This window comes from Aspergillus affinis (genome assembly GCF_023601865.1).
Source record: "Aspergillus affinis strain CMG 70 chromosome Unknown NODE_79_length_175085_cov_86_119069, whole genome shotgun sequence".
NCBI lineage: Eukaryota > Fungi > Ascomycota > Eurotiomycetes > Eurotiales > Aspergillaceae > Aspergillus > Aspergillus affinis.
This window is the reverse complement of record NW_026515860.1, coordinates 123,052-144,326: the sequence shown is the minus strand read 5'-3', so window position 1 is coordinate 144,326 and position 21,275 is coordinate 123,052. Positions and strand designations below refer to the sequence as shown.

At 52.2% G+C, this 21,275-nt stretch overlaps 8 protein-coding genes across 8 annotated transcripts; 3 read left to right on the top strand and 5 right to left on the bottom strand.

Moving 5' to 3' along the window:
- Window positions 1-3,547: 3,547 nt before the first annotated feature.
- KD926_010275 (uncharacterized protein) lies at window positions 3,548-7,630 on the bottom strand (the record flags this gene model as incomplete). Its single annotated transcript, XM_053102804.1, has 4 exons — window positions 3,548-5,219; window positions 5,273-6,382; window positions 6,468-6,586; window positions 6,647-7,630. 4 exons carry the CDS (start codon window positions 7,628-7,630, stop codon window positions 3,548-3,550), a joined length of 3,885 nt encoding a protein of 1,294 aa, XP_052953800.1.
- A 1,337-nt stretch (window positions 7,631-8,967) lies between these two features.
- On the bottom strand, window positions 8,968-10,790 carry capA (adenylate cyclase-binding protein; the record flags this gene model as incomplete). Its single annotated transcript, XM_053102803.1, has 4 exons — window positions 8,968-9,952; window positions 10,006-10,307; window positions 10,363-10,612; window positions 10,744-10,790. The coding sequence occupies 4 exons, from the start codon at window positions 10,788-10,790 to the stop codon at window positions 8,968-8,970; spliced, it is 1,584 nt and encodes a 527-aa protein (XP_052953799.1).
- A 586-nt stretch (window positions 10,791-11,376) lies between these two features.
- KD926_010273 (PfkB family carbohydrate kinase) lies at window positions 11,377-12,715 on the top strand (the record flags this gene model as incomplete). Its single annotated transcript, XM_053102802.1, has 3 exons — window positions 11,377-11,452; window positions 11,536-11,796; window positions 11,862-12,715. 3 exons carry the CDS (start codon window positions 11,377-11,379, stop codon window positions 12,713-12,715), a joined length of 1,191 nt encoding a protein of 396 aa, XP_052953798.1.
- Window positions 12,716-12,984: 269 nt separating this feature from the next.
- KD926_010272 (uncharacterized protein) lies at window positions 12,985-13,256 on the bottom strand (the record flags this gene model as incomplete). Its single annotated transcript, XM_053102801.1, has 2 exons — window positions 12,985-13,168; window positions 13,234-13,256. The coding sequence occupies 2 exons, from the start codon at window positions 13,254-13,256 to the stop codon at window positions 12,985-12,987; spliced, it is 207 nt and encodes a 68-aa protein (XP_052953797.1).
- A 45-nt stretch (window positions 13,257-13,301) lies between these two features.
- Window positions 13,302-14,837, top strand: KD926_010271 (mitochondrial 54S ribosomal mL44 domain-containing protein; the record flags this gene model as incomplete). Its single annotated transcript, XM_053102799.1, has 1 exon — window positions 13,302-14,837. One exon carries the CDS (start codon window positions 13,302-13,304, stop codon window positions 14,835-14,837), a length of 1,536 nt encoding a protein of 511 aa, XP_052953796.1.
- Window positions 14,838-15,389: 552 nt separating this feature from the next.
- Window positions 15,390-16,313, bottom strand: KD926_010270 (BSP-domain-containing protein; the record flags this gene model as incomplete). The annotated part of the gene is made up of 1 exon (XM_053102798.1): window positions 15,390-16,313. The coding sequence occupies one exon, from the start codon at window positions 16,311-16,313 to the stop codon at window positions 15,390-15,392; it is 924 nt and encodes a 307-aa protein (XP_052953795.1).
- Window positions 16,314-17,146: 833 nt separating this feature from the next.
- Window positions 17,147-19,539, bottom strand: KD926_010269 (uncharacterized protein; the record flags this gene model as incomplete). Its single annotated transcript, XM_053102797.1, has 2 exons — window positions 17,147-19,156; window positions 19,261-19,539. The coding sequence occupies 2 exons, from the start codon at window positions 19,537-19,539 to the stop codon at window positions 17,147-17,149; spliced, it is 2,289 nt and encodes a 762-aa protein (XP_052953794.1).
- A 921-nt stretch (window positions 19,540-20,460) lies between these two features.
- Window positions 20,461-21,177, top strand: KD926_010268 (uncharacterized protein; the record flags this gene model as incomplete). Its single annotated transcript, XM_053102796.1, has 2 exons — window positions 20,461-20,593; window positions 20,699-21,177. The coding sequence occupies 2 exons, from the start codon at window positions 20,461-20,463 to the stop codon at window positions 21,175-21,177; spliced, it is 612 nt and encodes a 203-aa protein (XP_052953793.1).
- Between the last annotated feature and the right edge of the window lie 98 nt (window positions 21,178-21,275).

The window sequence follows — 21,275 nt, the reverse complement described above, 5'->3', positions numbered from 1 at the left end:
TTTAATAAAGAGGACTCATCGTCCGCCATTAGATTTGCCAGACAACGGATGACTGAGACCAAAGGAGTAACTAGTTCAGATTCTGCTGGCAATGCATCGAAATACATTGAGGGTGAATAGAATACATAGTCCTGGAACATCTTCCTGCCCTTGCTCGGGAGTGAAGCACTCATAGTGGCAGCCATCTCATCGAGAAAGGATCTTCCTATTCTGCAATGGTAACACTGAGTCACTGACAGATCGCGAGACAGCCTCGGCTCCAGGGCTGTCAACGTGAACCTCTGGTTGTGACTTAACAGATTCCTGATTTTTAGCGTCGGTGTCGTCAACGTGAATTTTCAGTTCTACCCCAACAGATCCCTGAATCCTAGCATCTAGCCACGGCTCCACTCGAGTCTTCGGTAGGCTTCCACGATCGCCACTGGGCTGGGACAAGATGCCTAGCCAGTTCGACCTTGTGCGGAGAGCAGTGTCGATCAACTGCAGAGACATTTTGGTGAGTTTGACAAACGCAAATGGATCTATAGATGTGCGAGAAACGAGAAGAAGAAGAAGAAGAAGAAGAAGAAGAGGAGGAGGAAGAAGAGGAAGAGAATAGTGTTGACAAACTGCAGAGACATTTTATAAAGTTTGACACACAAATGGATCTGCACCTAACGGCTTACATTAATCGACTCCTATATGGCATATGCCCTTGTCGCTCTAAGGTAAAGCCGCTTCATTGCCCTGAGTGCGAGATGTCTAGGTACTTCCCTCTTCTTCTCGTTTCTCGCGTGACTGTAGATCCATTTTCACTTGTTCTCTGCTAGGGGATTTGTCGCGAAGAGTGAAAGGATCCAAGGTTCACTTCAGCTCACTTACGCTAATCTCTTTCTCTTCCTACCCCCGCTTGACCATCGCTCCTTCTCTTTCTCTCTTTCACTCTTTCTCTTCCTCTGTCCCCCCCCCTGTTTTCCTTCAGTCGCCTTCGACTTGAGTCGATACCATCAAGAGACTGACGCCCAGCCGATGGGTATCTTCTCCCCTTTCTTCTCTTCTCCTCTCCATCCCTCTTCTATTCTTCTTTTGCATGGTTGTAGAGCTCTTTTCTCTGTCAAGTTAATTAAAATGTCTCTACAGCTGTTCCGTCGTGTTCTCCTTACCTATCTCTCCCTCCTCATCTCTCTCTTCCTCTCGAAACCGGCATATTTCACTGCTGGCTTCAATCTGCTGTCTATCTGTTGTCTGTCTGTCTTCTATCCGGTACCACTGCGGCGGGATGGAAGAACATCCAACTGAGGTCCAATACAACCCAGTAAATCCTCGATTTGCCGTCTGTCGGTCGCCCCTAAAGGGCGTTCTTTCCAACGTAAGCCAACAACCTTTCCAGCGCATATCAGGCCTTTATACTCACGCTTCGAGTCTAGAAGTGGTACAATTGGTACATGTGAACGGACTCGTGGCGTCGAAAAGATCGAAGAAAATGCGAAGTCTCGTTCCTCCCCGTTACGAGTGACCCGTCATTCCTCGGTCGACCCCTTTTCTTCTCTTCTGTCGCATTACGATGGATCCAAATCAATGGGCCCAGCGCAGTCAGTCGGCCCAATTGTCAAACGTCAGACCCAATCTGACGAGGACTTCGTGCCTGGTGGGTTTTCTATGTCTCTGCTTCTTGAAAAACTACCGGGTCGTCAAGATTGGATCGCTTGCTGCTGAATAACTAGAGGGGGTACATGCCGAGATACGCCCTCTAGTTCAAGTCTGCATCTCCATGCCATGGCCTAGGAAGATGGGTATTGTGGGGCGCCCGCAATCTTCAGGTACACTGCCTGGACAGAGGCTGATCCTGTTTTTGTTCCTGTGTTCTTTTCTTTTCTTGTCTTTCTATTGATACCACGATGCCGTTGATTTTTTGTCTTTTTCTTTTTACGTTCCCTGTATATCTTATTCCTTGTATAACATAACAATCAAAAGCAATTCAGATCGCATTTTTGGTTATCAAATTTTCTTCTGCACTCAATTTCCAAAACCACGAATAACCGCAGCGAAATTGAATATGGTTCCCTTGCTCTAGCGCAGCAAAGCGGTTGATGAAGCCCCCAACTCAGAGGGCAGACAATCTGCATGACTGCGGCGGTGCAAGAATAGGGCGGTTGCACCCACATTTCACTGGTATATCATCCCTTTCATCATTCAATCGTTGGCATTCATGCCGTGACTGACGCCTGCACGCCGAAGCCGCCGAGATGGGTGGAGAGGAGAAGAAGAGAAGCGCGGAGAGTAGTAGTAGTAGTAGTGATTAACGTCCAAAGGACCAAGGTGCTCCGAGGGGGAGACCCGGCTCCCATGGGGTACTGGTGACGTGTCTAAGCTCAAACTATATACATAAATAGAGTACACAATTCCAGAAGACAATTTCGAACTACAGCGTTTGCATGAAGCAAGTTCGTTAGATCCTGTCCCTCCGTATGCCCGAGATCTGTGTGGTGTGGGTTGGCTTGAAAGCCGTGGCTTGATATAGCCGATTTTCGGGTGGTAGACATGGTGCCAGCGATGGGATTCGAACCCAAGTCCTCAATAATTCACAGTTGGCTCCTGATCAGTAACACACTTTGCTTCCTCCTGATCCCCTCAAATTAAGAATACCGAAGATTGCCCGGTGAGGGCGGAGAGAATGGTGAGGATGACACGGCGAATGAACTGTAGAAACATTTTGATCAGTTTCACGAAGGAAAACGAATCTACAGTAAGAAAGAAAAGAAGAAGAGAAGAGAGGGGAGAAGAGGGAAGGCAGCAGTCTTATGGACCAAAGAAGCGGGTTGGTGGGGGAAAACAAACGTTACTGGATAGGTTCATATTTCGTGACTCAATTCAACTTCCGTGTGTTATCGAAGAGATGATGATGGTGGTGGTGGTGATGATTGCAGTATACTCGAACAAGAAGAGGAGAGAGCGGTGTCGACCATTTCGCTAGATGCGAGTTAGCGCTATCATCAATGCAAGGGGTTCATACGTCCAGATGACTGGGACACTGACAGCTTTTGAAACATGCTCGAATTCTGTCATGCGTGCCACGATCTAGGTCCCAGAACCAAGGACCCAATTGTATCCAAAACTAGACAGCGTCATGCAGGTCTAGTATGAGGGATCTATACCAGTGGAAGCTGGAAAGGACCTTGTGCCATTGAGCTTCAACCCACTTGTTTAGATTTTTAATCTGGTGTTGATTACTCGTTTACTCCTGCACCCTCTAATGGGGACGTATTGTAAGCATTGATTACGACGCTGCCTAGGTAGTCGTCGTCCTCTGTGCGATAATGAAAGTTATAGTAAAAGTAATTACTATTCAATAATCTACTCCGTATTTTCTTCATGAAAGCAGAGAAATGAAGAGAGGAAACACCCTCAAAAGAGCCACCTATCTGGGGTCCTTGAAAAAACCGCTTGCCGATCACATACTACTACCTGTTGACCTGAGGAAGATTAGATAGACTACTTCGTTGTACTAAATGTTGAAATAATACATAAGACATAGGCAAATGTCTCCGATGTCCTCCGGGAGGCATCATCAACCTCTAGCCAGATAGTATGCCAGTAGATTGCGGGACCCCGTGGAAGGGGTCCCTAACAGCTCCCAAAACCTTTCCTCCTTGACCATCGCGTGTAAATGGATACAAACCTGAACAACTAGACGGCGTGCCTCGGCATGTACCCCCTCTAGCTGCTCAGCAGCAAGCGATCCGATCCTTTTCACGATGTCTTCCGCGAAGCATAAGCCAGATGCATTCTGATGGCGGAGAGCAACTACCAATAGTGATAGGCTCATAGTCATGATATTGTTGTTTGTTTGAACTTTTTCATTAGAAATAGTGTCCAAAATAGCTACGACTGAGTTACATGTACCCTCGACCAACTCGGCATGGACGATTCGTGTTGCAACCTCATCGAGCCTCACGGAAAAATAACACGACGCATCATAACGACCTCTCGTTTCCATAAAGGATACAATGGTAAGATAATATAATTGCGGAGTGAACCGATTTTTGTTGTTTTCTTTTTCTTTTCCTTTGATCGTCTGTTCGAAAACATCAAGCACGGGGAGTAGAGCGGTTTCGCTGGTGCCCTTGACTGTTGGGTGACCGCGCTCCAAAGTGTTCAATAGAGCCAACACTAGCTCATGGTGTTGCTCTGGTGAGATCTCTGTTTCGCCGCCGGACTCCAGCACTCTCCGCAGCCGTCTGAATCCATGGGGATCCATCCTGTTGCTACGGATTAGTTGGATGCCCCTATCGAGCAATTGCTGCGAGCTGTTGGGGTCTTGGGATGCGGGGGAGAAGCTTACTGGGGCACGCCGGTTCGACTTCTCTTCTGAACGTTCCAACAATGCCCCTGCAAATTGTAAATCTTCCTCCGGAGTGGGCTGGTAGACTGGCGCGTGACGGGGGTTTACCAACACTGGCCAACGTAACTTTTCCCCCGGGGGTAATTGTCGTGGATTGGGGTCTATTATGAGTTGCGTGGGGACTGGGCCCTCTGTGTACTCTGGACGCTCTGATTGCGCCGGGCCGGTTCCCGTACTGGGTCGAGTGCTGGGTTCGGGACTCTTGGGCGTGGGCAAGATTTCTGGGGCTCGAGTCTCCGGTTTTGGCGAAGGCTGCGGCGGCGGTAGCGGCGATACTGGTGACGGAGGCTGTTTCGGCGGCTCTTCTCTCTTCACTTCAACCGGATGTGGGCCACCGTCGGGGCCCCTTGTGGGCTGCATTCCGCGAATTTCTTCCACCCAGGGAACACTGTCACTCGGCTGATCAAGATGGCCCTCGGTAGGTTCCTGATCGGTGACAGGCTTTGCCCTTCGGTGGACTTTCAAATACTTGGGTTTTAAGGGCTCTGATTTGGCGAGACCCATCCAAATGTCACTCGAAGATGGATCGACATCACGATCCCCCTCGGGTGCGGCCCCCTCGGGGCGCCGAAATCTAGGCCTCATGGGCGCTGAATGCAGGGTTGATGGGCCTGCGACAGCAAGGGGTCCTTCATCAAGTTTGACCTTGAGTTGATGTGCTCGCCTATGGGCCGCAATTGCGGACTTGAGCGCGGAGCGGCTTTTTCCGGGTGGCGCTGGAGCTGGCGCCGGGGCCGAGCTCTCTTCTGCTGGCGGGTTGCCTAGCTGCTGCTCCTTGGGTTTGTGTGGGTCCTTTTCTAAGAGAAGCCTCGTTTTGCTGTCCAAATCGGACGCAATTCTGTTCGGACGTTAGCATACCATTGTCTGTAGAGGGCCTGGAAAGAAGCTCACGTATTCGCGGTAGCGGGCCAGGCCACGTAGAAGTCCCAGTAAGTATGGCGCATTTCGTTCCTCACGTCCGGATTAGCATCAGCTAGACCCTTCTTGATGCACGTGGCAATCAGGTTCAAGCTATTTCCATGTTCTATGGCGGCCCTGATTGATGTGTGCCGGTTGACGATTGTCCGCAGCCATTCTGCGGCAAACTGGCGGAGCTGCACGCTCTTATCGGTGGTCGCACTCTGAACGTGGCTCAAAAGACGGGGGTTGTATGAAACATTGGCAACGACGGCGATCATAGCCTTGTTTCCATTTTGGGCTGTGATCTTCTTCGACAGGACACAGACCTTGAACAAATTCTGGACAATGATCTCCACCATTCCGTCAATACCGGGTCCAAGCCAGCGGGCCATATCGATGACGAAGTAGCATCCATGCGAGGACAAAGTGGTGCGAAGAGACAGCACAGCCTTAAAGACATTGTCAAGCTGCGCCTTGATACCCGGATAGAAGGTTTGAGAGTAGTCTCCCGGTGCATTACCGATGACAACCTGTCGAAGAACGATCACATGATTCTCGCGCTTCTCCCAGTTTTTCTCCGTCTCGCGACCGTCGAAATCGGGAGTCATCGCATTAAAAATATCCTCCAACTGTCGAGACGACCGGATGATGAGCGGGGCAACTTCAGCTTCATCCTGGGAAGGGACGGTATGAGCGGACCGCTGAAGCTGCTGCGCATTTTCGGCAAGCGGTGTCTTCGATCGTGGAGGGTCCTGGCGCCGGGGTACAAGGGTCGTCTGGTCGGTGTTCGAGCTCTCGCCGATATGCAGCCTGTGTTTGAGCTTATCGGCTTGCGTCTGAGTCGCCCCAGCCATCAGTTCCCTGGTTACAAGCCGATTCTCATACGCGGCAAGCCGCAATTCGTCGTCTGCACGACGTTGATCCTTCCTGCCGGCGGCCTCCTCCCGCTGCTTGAAGGCTCTCTCCATACCCGGCGGGGCGATCTCCTTAAAGGGGCCGATTTGCTCTAGAATCCAATCGCGGATGGGCTTTCTGGGGAGGCCGTTGGCATTTTTCTCCAGCTCAGACTTGAGAAAGGTTTTCGACTCGTCGTTTTCGTCCCTAAAGCGCGAATCAGTCGTCATTTTCACGAATGCAAACAGAAGGAAGGGGAGATAAAGAGAGAAGCCAGGCAACAAGATCTTACATGAAAAGTTCGACGAGCGCATTTTTGGCCGTGTCGCGGACGGAGACATCGGCGTTTTCAAGACAACGGACCACGTCCGGAACATAACATCGGAACGCGAGTCCGTGGTTTCTAGCCATCTGTGACAGAAGATCAGTCAGGGAAAAGTGAGCCAAAAGACAAGGAACGAGGGAGCGTACATGCGAGAGCCATGAAATGGCGGTTTGTTTTGCACGCGGGTTTTTTCCCGTCAGGGCAGTGCCGAGAACTGCATCTTCGACTTCCCGTTGTGAGGCGGGCCAAATGTCGACAAATGCGTGGAACGCATGGGTTCGAATACGCTCTTTCTGATCACCGAGGCGATCGAGCAGGATGGGAATCAAGATGCGGGCAAAAGTAGCAATGAGACGCTGTTGCTCCTGGCTGAAGAGTCGCTTCACGAGATTGCCGAGTGTCGAGAAGGCGGCTCCGCAGTACCGGGTGTAATGAGAACTGATTCCAAGCTTGATTGCGTCGAACAAAGGCGGCAATGCGTTCTCGGGAACATTGTTCTGTTTGATGTCCGCTTTGATAGCAAGTAGACTTTCTACTTTAGCATCGATAGATGCATTCTGGTCTCGAAGGATTTGAAGCAGCCTGTCTGCTTTTGGCTCCATCGTATCCTGGAAGGACTGAACCGAACGGAAGCCTTCCACTGCCGAGTAAAGATATGTGGAAAAGCCAACGGAGACGAACTTCCTGGTGACGTAAGATGCAATAGCCGCGCCGATTAAGGCGGGTATGGCACAGACTGGTTTGCAAGATGCCCACGAGGACTTCAGAAATGAAGATACGCTCTTGGCGATGGAAAAGATAGAAGAGGAGGCTGTGGCACGGGTATTAGAGACAACAGAGGAGATCGAAAAGAAGATCGTGGCACGGATCCTAGAGACACCAGAGGAGATCGTAGCACGGGTCTTAGAAATAACGGAGGTGATAGAGGAGAAGACTATGGTATGGGTCCTAGAGACAACGGAGGTGATAGAGGAGGAGACTATGGCACGGGTATTAGAGACAACGGAGGTGATAGAGGAGGAGATTGTGGCATGGGTATTAGAGACAACGGAGGTGACACGGGAGAGGAAGAGAGAGATAAAGAGGGAGATGTAAGTAAGGAGAACACGACGAAACAACTGGAGACTCATTTTGGTGAGCTTGACGAAAGAAAACGAATCTACAGCCAGAAAGAAAAGAAGAAGAGGGGTGGAGAGGAGAAGAAGAGAAGAGAGGGGAGAAGAGTGAAGGCAGCATTTTTATGGGCGAAAGAAGCGGGTTGACGGGGGAAAGCACTTACCTGTGGTGATATGAAGGGAAAGAACGCAGACCGAGGAAAGCGTAGTCGCGGAGAATGATGATGGGTGACGACAGTCGCGACGAGAGATGGAGGATGGAGGAGAAAAAGGAGCTTGATGCAACGAGGCCTGATAAGCGCACTACGGCGGCGATAAGCACTCCGCACTCCGCACGGCCACAGCAATGAAGCACTCCAGGAATTGCAATGCAATGCAATGCGCAAGAAACCCGGCCGAGGTGGTGTGGTGGTGGGGTGACTCAGAGAGGGTGGAGGGGTAGCGGGGGGACGAAGAGGGAAGGAAGGATGAATGTTGTTGATGTTGCCATCCCTGAGCGCTCTTTTTTTTGGGGGACATTGTTTACCCGACGCAATTCGCCCGCGGAAACCCAACCAAACCAGACAAACCAGGCAAACATCGATCCCGCGCTTGGGCCAAGCCGGGCGGGACTGAGAGCCTCAGGCTCACGGACCGAGTGGGACCCCTGGCAGGGCCAATCTGCGTATGATGGCCTTCTAGAATACTCCGTAGTTATAGACTCGACTCGACGTGGTAGTTCTCCCCCGGTGAATACGGAGTCGGGATCGATCCGATAAAGGGACAATATTCTGCCAGTCCTGCTGATGAAAGCAGCGTCGTGGGTGAGAAAGATCAACCTCTACCTATGACCCAGGCACTCCAAACGTCACCTAGGATGGACTGGAAGGAAGCACGTGGGAATTCCGGTTTTTGCCACCATGATAGAACGTAGAACGCCTTTCAATCTTCTAGAGAGCTTGTGGTGACCTAGACACCTTTGACCTCAGCCAAAAAATGGTCCGTGTGCACTGAGAGGGTCCCTGGATTCGTCACCTCATCACGTGCAACTACGCAGTGCGCGTGGTAGTCTCTGACCCGTCAACTATGTTCGTTTGCGTGACCATTTCTCTTCTCATTCTCGAGGATGGAGCTTGTGAAATATCTACATAATATTCTAAGTACACGTACGGCGGCAGAAACAGGACTTGCAACGCCCATAAGTTGTTCTTAACAACTAGAAGAACCAAGGTGTCCACCGTCAGGCAATATAAGCCGCCGAGGCAATTAGATTCATCATTGACGGCATATATATCCAGGAATATCCATGATTTTCTAAACCAAAAAAAAAAGAGAGCAAAAGAGGAGGGAAAGAGGCACCGTTGAGCTCCAGACTAACCAGCGTGCTCGACTATTTCGTTCACGAGAACACCGTCTTTAACGTACGTCTTGATCTGCTCGGGAACGGGACACTCCTTGGTATCTTCGTCGGTGCCCTCTTTAGGAGGAAGCATGACGTTAATGGCGGAGCATTTGCTGGAGAAGACCTCCGTGCCCAAACTTTTCTGGCCGAGGTAGACCACGGCCCCGTCGACCTGATCGAGCAACAGAGTGGGGGCGATTCCGTCAATCTGGAGGGCGAATTTAGGCGACTTGATGACATCGAGACTGGAAACGAGGGAGTCGACGATGAGGGAGAGACCAGTGCAGTTGTCGATGGAAATGGCGTTCGCCTTGCTGGACAGCTTCACGATGGTCTTGTTGCATCGTGAAATGAGGATGGAATGGTTTTGCTGCGCGGGGATCTCGATGATCTCGCCGGGGTTGTCGAAGTTCTCGATGAACCACTTGTTGCCCTCCAATTCCTTGCGAGGGGGCTTGCGGGACCGCATGTTCTCGGGCTTGGGCTTCTTGCTTGGGGCCGGTGACCTGGACCGCGAAGCACTGCTACCCTGGCCCTCGGGAACCGTAGAGCCGGCACGGAGACCGGGGTTCTTGTGGGTCATTTCGGACTTGTCGACCTTGCGAAGACTCGAGGTGACGGCATCACCTTGGTTAAGCTGAGCAAAGACCGCCGACATGTCCGCGGATTGCGCGGGCGCGGGTGCAACGCCGGGGGGAGGAGGTGGTGGAGGCGGCGGGGGAGCTCCGCCGGGCACATTGAGTGTTGGAACGGGAGGAGGAGGAGGAGGTGGTGCTGCACCACCGGGAGCGGGAGCAGAGCCAGAGCCACCCTTGACCTGCCTGAGAGCCTCACGGGCATCAATGCCGCTCTGGTCATTCCATGTCAGGCCCTTCGGATAGTGTTGTTTGAGATACGCGGCAAGAGACTTGAAGATTTGGTAGTAGGCCTGGATGTACTGCACGTGAGTGCGGTCCCTAGCAGCGAGTCAGCGTCCATCATTAGGGGCGTACGATATTGGGGTGCCCACTTCTCCTTATAGTCCTTCAGAACCTTGTTGCCATAATATTCGATACCGCCCACAATCTCGCTCACAAAGTCCGCCGGCTTGGATTCGAAAAACCAACCCAGGGCGACGATGCCTTCGGCGACGGCGCTGAGGTGATTGAAAAGAGGAGAGGCCCTGTTAGACTCGCGGACCACGTTGATGCTATCGGACGCATTATGAAGCTCCGTCATGAGCTCTGGGGGCTGCGGTTCCGGTTTCTTCGCCTTTGTCGAAACGTAAAGGTAAGTGCGCTCCGCCTTGAAGGCCTGCAGGACCGCTTTCGACTATCGGCAGGTCAGCAACGTGTTCTTGTCGACACCCTAGACACGGTTATCCCACCTGTTCTCCAACAAGGCTTCCGATTTTGTCTCCAAGATCCACGAAATTCTGGACATCTTTGTTGATCAGAGTGTCGAAGTCTTGGATTTGCGGCGGGACGGTAGGTGCTGCAGGGGCGGGAGGAGCAGCTGGTTTGGGGACTTCAGCAGCAAGAGGGGCTGGTGCAGCGGCGGATTCCACGGCCTTTGGAGAATGGGGGTCGTCAAGCGACATCGCCATATCCTCCAGGCGGGAGGTTGCGGCCTCCAGTCTAATTGGTGACCATTAGTCAGTCGATGAAACACGAGAGGGTTCGGTCGATATCAGCGCAGAAAGGACAAAGCCGATTGGGTACAGCTGCACGAAAGACAGTGCGGTGCAGCTGGTGATACAGAAACATACCGCTTGATCAGAGTTGTTAGATTATGCATGTGGCTGCCAGTCGCCATGTTTGCAAGGCCCCTAGGCAAGGAGGCGACACCGTTCAGACTTGAGCTTGTGGAGGCGGACGCAAATTGCTATCCAGAGTACTGTTAGGGCTCCACCGGAATGATGATGGAACAGAATGGAGCCAAAGCCTTCTCCAGGGGGGTGGATGCAGCAGGTACCAAGTGACGGAGAGATCCAGGAGTTGCAACGGTGTCGGTTCTCAAAAGGCGATGATGCTCCTGAGCTCTGCCTGAGGCCGCCAAGCTCCACGAGGTGGGTCTTCTTACCGTATCATACACCACGAGATGGAGGTGGCCACGAATTTTTTATGACGTTTGCGTATCATACTGTAAGCAGCACCCAACTGCTACCTGCCTACGGTACCACATGTAAAGGATGGATGGGCGGATTGCAGAGTACTGCCTCAGGCCTGCTCCGAGGGGGTTGTAGTTGGTACCTTAGGTGGGTATGTAAGTCCTGCATGGCGATAAGACAACCTATTTCCGTGCAACCACCTCACTGACTCGAGAGTTGGAACTAATTTGCTTGTTTTCTTTTCTCTTTTTCTTTGTTCTTCCCTCGTTAGACCGACATTATTCTCGAAACATGGCAGAAGAAATGAGCCATGGTGCCCCGCTCAACAGTCATGTCGAGTTCTGTACGCTAGGCATGTTCATTCTCGGTATGCTCCCATGCGTCCGTCTGGGGATGAATAGGTCACATTGGCTTGCGAGCATACTCACAAAAATAATCACTGGCGAGCAGATGATATCGAGTTTGGCGGGATCAGACCCGACGTGAAGAATGTCCTCGGAGGCGCGGCCTCCTTTGCAGTCGTGGGCGCGCGTCTGGTCGCGGGAAAGGACCATGCTCGGTCTGTGAGTTGGATTGTCGATGTCGGCTCAGACTTCCCGCAAGAGGTCTTGGATACCATCAACGCATGGGACACCGACTGCATGATCAGAGAAGACCCTACGCGATTGACCACCAGAGCATGGAACGGCTACGGTCATAATGAGCAACGAGGTTAGTGCCTTATCTGCCTCCTCAAGAGTAGAATTAGTGGTCCACGGAATGGTAACAAGGAATAGCCTTCAAGTATCTGACCCCAAAGCTGCGATTGGAACCTCACATGCTATCGGATTCCCAAGTTCTTTCGAGGACGTTCCACATGGTCTGCTCCGCGTCTAGGTGTATCACCATCGTGCAAGAAATACTCCGACGCCGAGAAGGATTGCAGAGAAATGACCAGGTCTCTACTTCCCTGGAGCGACCGATCTTTGTCTGGGAGCCCGTGCCGGACCTCTGCACCCCCGAGGAACAGGAGATGTTCTTCGCTGCGAACCGAGTCGTAGACGTGGTAAGCCCCAATGAACTAGAGCTAGGACTAATGTTTGGTCAGTCCGGATGGAGCGAAGATGGACAGTTTGGCCAGGATATAGTGAGGAGGGTCCTTGCATCTGGGATTGGGCCCGATGGAACCGGGCACCTGGTTATTCGGGCAGGAAAGGACGGGAGCTATTCATATTCTAGAGCCCAGAGAATCTGGTTGCCCGCGTATCACCAGCCCGCAGCTTCCGAGTCTTCCCCTGTGGTTGATCCCACCGGCGCCGGGAACTCTTTCCTGGGGGCATTGGCCCAAGGTATGGTGAGTGCCGGACGAGACCCGGCTAGCGTTATCGAATCGATCTTTGCGTCGTCTGAGAACTGGAGAGATGCCGTGGAGGCAGACGGAGATCGTGGCCACATCTTAGAAGCTTTGGTGTCTGCCACCGTCGCCGCCGGGTTCGTGGTAGAGCAAATCGGGGTGCCCCGGATGTCTACTTCTACTGAAGGGAGGGAGCTTTGGAACGAAACTGAATTCACGGAACGGGTCCGTCTGTACACCCAGCGGTTGTATAGAACCGTCGAAGAGTCTCCTCAGAAGCACTTCCTGATCAATTGAACGGATTGAAGAACTCCCTTCTATTGTCGTACAGCCCACAAGAATATGAAACAAAAAAAACCTATCATTTGCCATAGTAATCTTCCTCGATTTCCAACCTAGTTTATATCTCGGTATGCCACCTTATGAATCCTGCTTCGAAGCTCTCTCGTGTTCGATGATCTGTCGGCTCCAGCTGCAAAGGGAGAATGGGATGGTCAGCAATTGTTTGTCGATATGGTGGAAGATTAGGACGCCCATGCCCAAGCGAAACAGAACAGATCGACTTACTAGCGACTAGGGAAGAATCTGCCGGGCTCTGGCATCTTTTCCCGATGCTCACGGTCGGCACTAAGGCTCCAGGTCACGGCAGCGACTCCAATGACAGCAGCGCCCATGATGGCCGTGTTCAGCCGCCAGTTCGCGGGCTGAGCGTACCAGCCTCCGGCGGGAGACCAGACTTCCTTGGGGTATCTGCGCATCCAAGTCGGTTAGCGACTACGCGCGGAAACGATCACCGGGGATTGAGAAGGACATACGGGATCTTGCCGCCTCCACCCATCTTGATTGGGCTAAATCGGACGTTCGAGAGAGATAGACGTGGGCAATGGCTCGCTGGAAAAAGCGTGGGTTGTTCTGGGCGGGTTTGAAGCCGAAATGGCCGTTCGACGTTCCTCCCAGACACCGTGACGCTAGCGCCCAATACGGCTTAGCGGCCAAAGGGCGCCTTTCTCTCACACGACCGCCAGACCCCGTGACTTCTACCGATGCTCAACTTTTCTCCAGCGGCCAAAAGTTCCCACGCGATTCTCCCCATCCGGACGAGCCAATCCCCTCCACACGCCTTGGGCAATCATCCCCTTTCGTTCTCTCGATTCCCTGTCGACAATTTGCCTTAAGTCCCTTCCGCTTCTTCTCCCCCCCAGTTGCCCAGATGAAGAGGGTGCAGCTCCTACGATGGAGCAGTTCGGCCCTCCGAACGCCGCGGGCCCGGACTGGTGGTCGCCTGCAGCAACATCTTTCTTACGGTCTTCGACACCAATCGACGGCTGAATCTTCAGCTCTTCCGGCTGAAAACGAGCAATTGGGCAACGAGCAATTGCTGGGAGCACGTCGGCCTCCGCCCCATTCGAAAAGACAGCCCAGGCATATCCACCCTTCTCCCCCGGTCGAGGCCGCCCGGGAGTCCGCAAAACTTGCTGCGCTTCATGCACGACTTTACCTTCCTTCGCGATTACCTCTCGAGACCCTAGCACGCTCTCTCGTGGACCCCTCGGCCGATCCCAACCCCAGTTTCAACAATGAATCATTGGCCACGCTTGGTCATGACCTCCTTAGCCACTACACGACCGAACACCTCCTTTGCTCATACCCTCGCCTTCCTCTCACGGTCATCTTCGCCGCCATGTATGCGTACGTTGGCCCGAAATCACTCGCAGCGATGGCAAGAGAATGGGGTGTTGAAATGGCGGTGTGTCCGGGCGGCGAGGTCGACCCTGGCCTGCTGCAGTTCAAGAGAGTCCTCCCTGGCACCGACCTGGACGCGGAGCCTCTCACCGGCACCGCGAGGCCCAATGAGCACCGAAAGTCGTGGAGAAAGTCGGTCACCTCCCGCGTGGTCTACGACAATGAATTCGGCGATCCGACCAAGGCGTCCGGCGAGGAGACTGCGAACGCTCAGGGCGTCACTGCCGAGCAGGCCAACGCCACGTTTGTGCGGGCCGTGATGGGCTCGATTTACCTGCACGCCGGCCGACCCGCGGCCAAGCGCTTCTTCGAGCAACACTTCCTCTCGCGACACCTCAACATCTCCGAATTGTTCAATTTCCAACAGCCAGCTCGTGACCTATCTCGCCTGTGCGCGCGCGAAAACTTCGAGCCGCCCGTTGCGAAGATCATCAGCGAAACTGGTCGTAAGAGCAGACACCCCGTGTTCATCGTTGGCATCTACTCCGGCAAGGATAAGTTGGGCGAGGGCGCTGGCGCCAGTCTACTCGAGGCTCGCTCCAGGGCTGCTGTGGCCGCCCTTAAGGGATGGTACCTATATAGCCCCTTGAACGTGCGGGTCCCCAGCTCGATGGAAGAGGAGGGAGCCGCTCCTTGGAAACCTGTCCATGTCGACTTGGGTGAGGTTATTGTATAAGATTGGAGGGGGATGAGACAGAATGATACGTTTCAAATGTGAAGAGGATGTTATATCATTAGATCCGAGTGCATGGCGGCTGGATGGCGGCAAGGCACTGACAACATATTGGTCTATTTCATATTTACTTTTTGCAAGATCAGGTTTTGTACAGTATGGGAAATCTATTCTATTCTTACCAATGTCTTCTTTGGTTTTTTTTTTTTTTTTTTCTTTTATTTTTATATTACTATCTTCTTTTCCGTTTGGTCTCGTTTTGCTTTTTCTGTCATTTATGCTTTATATGGTCGATTCATTGCTTCTGCCTCTTATTGCTTCCCATTTCTCTTTTATCTTGTTGTGGAATAGGGATGATTCTGCGAGGCATTCCTTTTCCCAAAAGTCTTGCTCTGTTGGCATTGTGGATAGAAGATGAATTGCATTAGTGTATAGAATATATTCAACCAGTGCTTCTTGAAACACTATCGTGCTCGCTTCATGGTCAAAAAGCTCTATAAGAGGACAGGCATTACCATATACCCACACCCATCACAAAAAATACCGAAGATCACTTCATCTTTCATTCATGATTAACAATCCCCCCTCCCATCCAGTACCCATCATCCCCGCACTAACTTTCTTCTCTATGAGACCCCCGAATTGATCAAGATAGACCCCATACTCCTCCCAAAGCACTTCAATCCTTTCACCAAACAAACTTTCCCAAAAATCCTTCTTACATGATTCGCCCCCCTCGTCCCTTTCTTTATCCTGAGCACAGTACCCCTGACGCAATAACCGATCATTCACCAACCCCACCGCGCCCGTCCCAATGCGGACATCCTCCAACCAAGCCAAAAAGTACGCCGTAGGATGATACCCCTGATCCCATTGCTCCGGGCGATCCCTCGCAGACACAGGTCGTTTCCAATGCGGCGGGGCCAGACCGGCCCTCAGACGGACGAAATCGGCAATGCCTTCGATGAGTCCGAGGGGAGGACGGAGATCGTTTGGGTGCAAATGTGCCAAGTGATGTGCCAAGTGTTGGTAGCAGTGGGCGAGCTCGTGAGTGAGTACGCCGCGGAGCTCAAAGGCGGGGTCTATCGCGAGGCGGGTACTGGTCCTGTGGATGTCGGATAGGGAGAAGTGGATCTCCTTGTGGTATTCGTCGAGCTCGGTGCTCTTTGTGTGTGCCAGGTGGCGGATATCTGAGCCATGGCGGAGGAGGATGGTCACGGAGCGGGTGGGGGGAAAGCTAGGGTAGAAGGTCGGGAAGGGCCGCAATGCGCCCTTCTTATCGTTGCGTGATGATGGGGCGGTATATAGGCTCTTCTTGATGACCCATAGGGCGGACTCGAGGACGCATTCGAGGTCGGGGATCAGAGATAGAAAGGCTTTGGCACCGGGGTGACGAAAATCGTTGATATGAAGGCGGAGCTTATAGTCGGGGAGCCCCAGGCCTACTGCCCGGGTTTGACTCTGGGAAGGCTCGGTCATGATGCTGGCGGTTACGGAGTTCCTGTAGATATGTATATAGACAGCAGTAGTGATAGTAGTGATAGATGGAGAGAAGTCGAGCAAAGAGAAGAGCGTTAGTTGTAAGCGCAGGGCGGAGCATAGAACTAAAGATTGAAAATGGATCATAAAAATGACGAGGCCTACGTGGATGGTCGAGAGAAGGAAGGCACGAGGCAATCTGTTTGTTCAAATACATTCAAGGCAGGTAGGTATTCAGGCATTTGACAAGCGGTCCGATGGGATCTATACGGCGACACGGGCAGGTGATGTGCAGTGCTGGACCAACATCTTTTGATGCTGGTTTCAAACAATACAGAGAAAAGTGTTATGGTTGTAAGTCTGTGAATTGTGCAGCTGTAGCTCTGTTTCAATACTCAAACCCCAGAGACATCCTTCGCCATGACTCCCACAAAAGAAATTCACAAAGCACCTTGCGCGAGGCAATGCGTGAGATGCAGCAGTGATATTAATAAAGTTGAAGATTGAAATGGAAAAAGTTGGGTGGGTATTGTTGCGGGTCCTGTACGCCTGACATATACAATTTGAATAGAGAAAGAAAAAGGAAAGAGAGATGCGCAGTAGTGGACAGGTCGTCGTCAGCAAAAAGTCCGGCTGAAGATCGACGGGAGATGAGCCTGCATCTTGTGTAGCTAATTACTGTCTTGTTAGTTGAGCCCCAGCTGTGTGTCCTGCCTCAGGATATGGTTTGAATGATAATAATATACCGACGAACGATTGAAGGTAAATATAAGAGAAATGAAGATATTGTCCACACCTCGGTGGCTTGGGTATAGAAATGATCGTGCTCACTGTTAGTTCAGATCTGGGCAGTCATGCTTGTGAACATCCAGCCCTCGTAATCTTTTGGCCAGCAGGCTTTCACCCGCCTCGATACCACTGGCGGAGCGGTAACCACCGTAGCCGATATCTCCTTTACTGAGCTTGTGATATCGACCTTCATTGAAAGAATGTGATTCGATTGAGTCTAGATTTTGCAAGGAGAACGACTCCTTTCTCAAAGACGGGATGGGTTGGAAAGGATGAGCAGTATGCTGTGTTGAGTGATACTGTCCAGGACTCATCGTGTTTCGTCGCAGTGAGGACGTGATCGCGAACGAACCGTCGGGAATATCGGCATAGGGATGGGGAGCGTCATACGCTGCGATCGGCTCGTGGTTCGCGGCCGGACGTTGGGGTGCTTGGTCCGTCGCCAATCTGGGGGCCATGTGCGAATGATGGGCGTCTCGAACGGGCTTGTAGGGTGTGTATCGAGGGTCGGGGTGCTGGATTTCATTGCGAAGCTGTTCCTTCCCGTCGGGCACGCGGTTGGCAAACACCACGCGAATGCTCGAGTGGAGGTAGAACCGGCCCCTAGATGGACAGCAAATGTTGAGGTGAATCAAGTATCTTAATACGGGCTTGTCTTTGGGGTCCTCGGAGGCATTTAACGATGCCTCGGGGCGATCAGTACCGTAATTCTTTCTAGCGGTTAGTGGCATGTCAATTACAGGACCGGCAGAGTAGCTTCTTTGCCGGATAAATGTCTTCGTGCCGGGTTCCATGTCACTCAAGTCATAAGGAACGAGAAACAATTTTACAGCCGTCTTGTTCGGGTTTTTGATCATGATCTGTAACTGGCCCTGTTGCGGGATTCTGTAACAACCACCGGGAGGGCATTTGGGAGACTCGGCCCGCCTGTGTCTCTTTTCGCGTTTACGCAAAGCGTCCTGGTCGGTGGGTTTCGATGACAGATCGTTCTCCGCGCCTTGATCACCATAAGGACCCGCAGGGCTCTGATGGCGTCGGCGACGTCGGCTGCTGGCCGACGTGTCCCTAGGAAGAGAGTTTTCCAGGTCGATCAGGCCAACGTAAGGGCTGGGGTTGTCGTCCGAGATCGTTCGTCCGTGCCCAGAAGTAGGGTAGCAGTAGAAGACCGCTGGGAAAGGAACCGTGACGTGGGGCGGACATTTGAGACTTGATTTACATTTGCTTTTACCGAGCACTCCAATCTGCGCGGTGAAGTCCAAGGGCTTGGACGGATTCATTGACATTCGCCCACGGAGAATCGATTCCTCGTACGAGCCGACAAGCGAGGCATGTGGCCGGGGCGAAGATTCCGAGGTAATCGACAGTCTCCGAGCCCTTGGAGAAGGCGTCTGCACCGATGACGCTAGCTGGAGACTATAGGTCGATGCTAAAGACCGCCGGGGAGGATAGACTCCGTGAGAGGGTTCGTTCCATCTCCCAAGAGATTGACCATTTTGAAAGATCGAGCCTCGGTGAGCAGTAGGTGATGATTGGAGGTGCCGGAAAGTTTCTGGAGGCAGCGTTCGGCGACGACTCGCTTTTCCCGAGAATCCTGTCTGATCCGCAGACTCTGTCCTAGGAGAAAAATCCAAGTCTGTGTTGTTTGCCTGATAAACCAGCGGGCTTGTGGGAGCCTTCAGGACGTAGCTGGAGGAGAATGACCCCAAAGAGGGTGCTCGGGAGCGACTTGTCGGCACCGTTTTCCCAGCAGACGGACGCGTCGGTACCGCAAACCAGGGCGTTGTTGGAGAGGAACTCAGGGGAGGGAACTGTGGGACAGTGCTCGTTCGTGGTATAGGAGATGGAGGTATTTGTTGTTGGCCGTTCTGCTCTCTGGCGCCTTCTCGAAAATCGCCCGAATGTAAAGCTGATCGAGGACGTACTATATCGGCCGGCGTTCCTAGTTCCTGGTCTTCCTGCTGGTGGTTATCGGTGGGTAGACTCCGTTCAAATGATTGATTCGCCATATAATCGGGGTTTTCAGAGGTAAAGTGGCCGGCACTCGGTTCCCCGAACTATAGAATGTCTTCAATGAGTAAATGCGCAAAGAGTAGCTCACCGCTAATGACAAACAACGGGACGCAGGAGAGAGTGGTACGAAGAAAAAGTTAAGACATACCGTAGTCTGCGGTGCCCACGGCGAAGCATCGCTGCCCTTAATATAGCGGATTAAGTCCTCTCGATCACTCGCACGCAGCCCCGATAGAGGATACTCCGACCACGACTGGTCATCGGAGAGTATGTCACCCCTTTCAGGACGGCTAAATTTGGAATGATTGACCTGGTACTGTTTCCAAGTGGATATAGCATGTTGCCGAGCATCCTCGCCGGAGTCTCGGTGGTCATCGGACCATAAATCGTAGAATTGTTGGCGATCCGGATCCTGAAACATAGGCATGATCACCGATAGTTGGGATGGGCGGAATCGGCGGACAAAAGCTCAATCATCGCAACCGCACGGCGGGTTTTCTGGAAACGAAGTTGGCCAAGAGGGGGTGAGCGTGTAAGAGAGGTAGATGATGTAGTGTGTCGGTAGCACGCAGGGACCCGGTGGCGGAGGTCACTCAAGTTTCAAGCACGGTGGAGTAGGATTGTATGACCGCAACAGATCGGCATCGGGGGGGGGGGAGAGGAGTTAGGATTGGAGCGATGAAAGAAACAGGAGACTGACAAAGGGGACCGGGGGAGAAAAAAAGCTAAAGGGGAGGGGGAGGGAGGGAAATAGGAGAAAGGAAGCAGAAGAATGAGTCAAGGATGATCTGATTATGATCCTTACTCTCTTACTCAATAATAACCGTTTATTCAATTTTAATTCCCATCCGGAGATGCGGCAGGTCATGAGGGCGGATTCCTCAATTCTCAGGCAGCAAAGATACGATCCCTGTAACTTACCGTATCTGTACGTCATCGGGCAGAACAAACCAGTCAAACCAGGCAAATCAGACAAACCCGCCATACATTTCTGTATTGACCGATAAGCCTTCGCCAGCTTCTTCAACTTCCATTCCTTCCTGCTTTGACGTGGCCCACGGATCTCCATATCCTTGTTCCTTTTTGAGGTGCAGCTGTTCGAGGCCCGCCCAAGGCGCCAAAAATCTCCAGTTTGGTGTCAAATTGAGTAGTACCTCCATTTACTCCGGACTCCGTCCCGATTTTTTTTTTTTTTTTTTTTTTTTTTTTTCCGTCCGGCTCAGGTTCAACAAAAATCCCTCGCCACGTTGACTGCGACAATTGTTGCCCAACTCACCATTCCAATAAATTTGTCTGAGCCAGTTGTACAGGAACCCTGAACAGATTTTTTCCTGATCTCCAGCTCATCATGGCGGCCAAACGCTCCCGAGACACTAATGCAAACGCCGAAACGCGGAATAATACAGAAGCTCCGATCAAGAAGAGAAAGGGCTTTTCAGTCGGCCCTGCAAATCTACCCGATGGCACCTATCGCCGAAAGAGTTAGTCTTATACCATACCATTCTCCAGTATACCCAGTGTGGTTGTGGGCGTTTGACGCCCGATCCCCGTGCAGTCCAGCGAGCTAACCTCTTGCGACTATTCAGCCCAAAAGATCAAGTCCGACCTGATCCAAAAAGCCAAGGTCAAGAAAGCCTATGCCAAAGTCAAGGCCGAAGAAGAGCTTGCCAACGCTCAACGCAAGCCTACCTATGCGGTTGCCGACGCAGATGCCGAGAGGAACGAGAAGTCGCCCGAGCCTGAACCCGCCGCCCCCGAGCTTCATCCGGATCGACTGGCGATGTTGAATGAACCGGTTCCGGAACCCTCACCCAAACCGGAGCGCTCGCAAAACCGGGAGCGCCGACAGAAGAAGCCCAAGCGATCTGCGTTCACCAGAGAGATGGAAGCCGCCGAACAGCGTCGTCAGGAAGCGGAGAAGCGGAGGAAGGACCGAGAGTTTAGACAGAAGAATCGAGAGGACATGTCCCGCGCGAGGCGGCCGGACCAGTTCGGTAATAGAAGGCTGGGTCGCGAAAGCAAGGTGCTGTTAGATCGCGTGCAAAGACTGGTTGGTCAGACGTAGAGCTGGCTTGCGGTGGAAACAAAAGTTTTGTAAATGATACCCTACATTTTGATTATTCTTCACCATTTAGATTAAACTTGCGTCCATGATGTTGATGT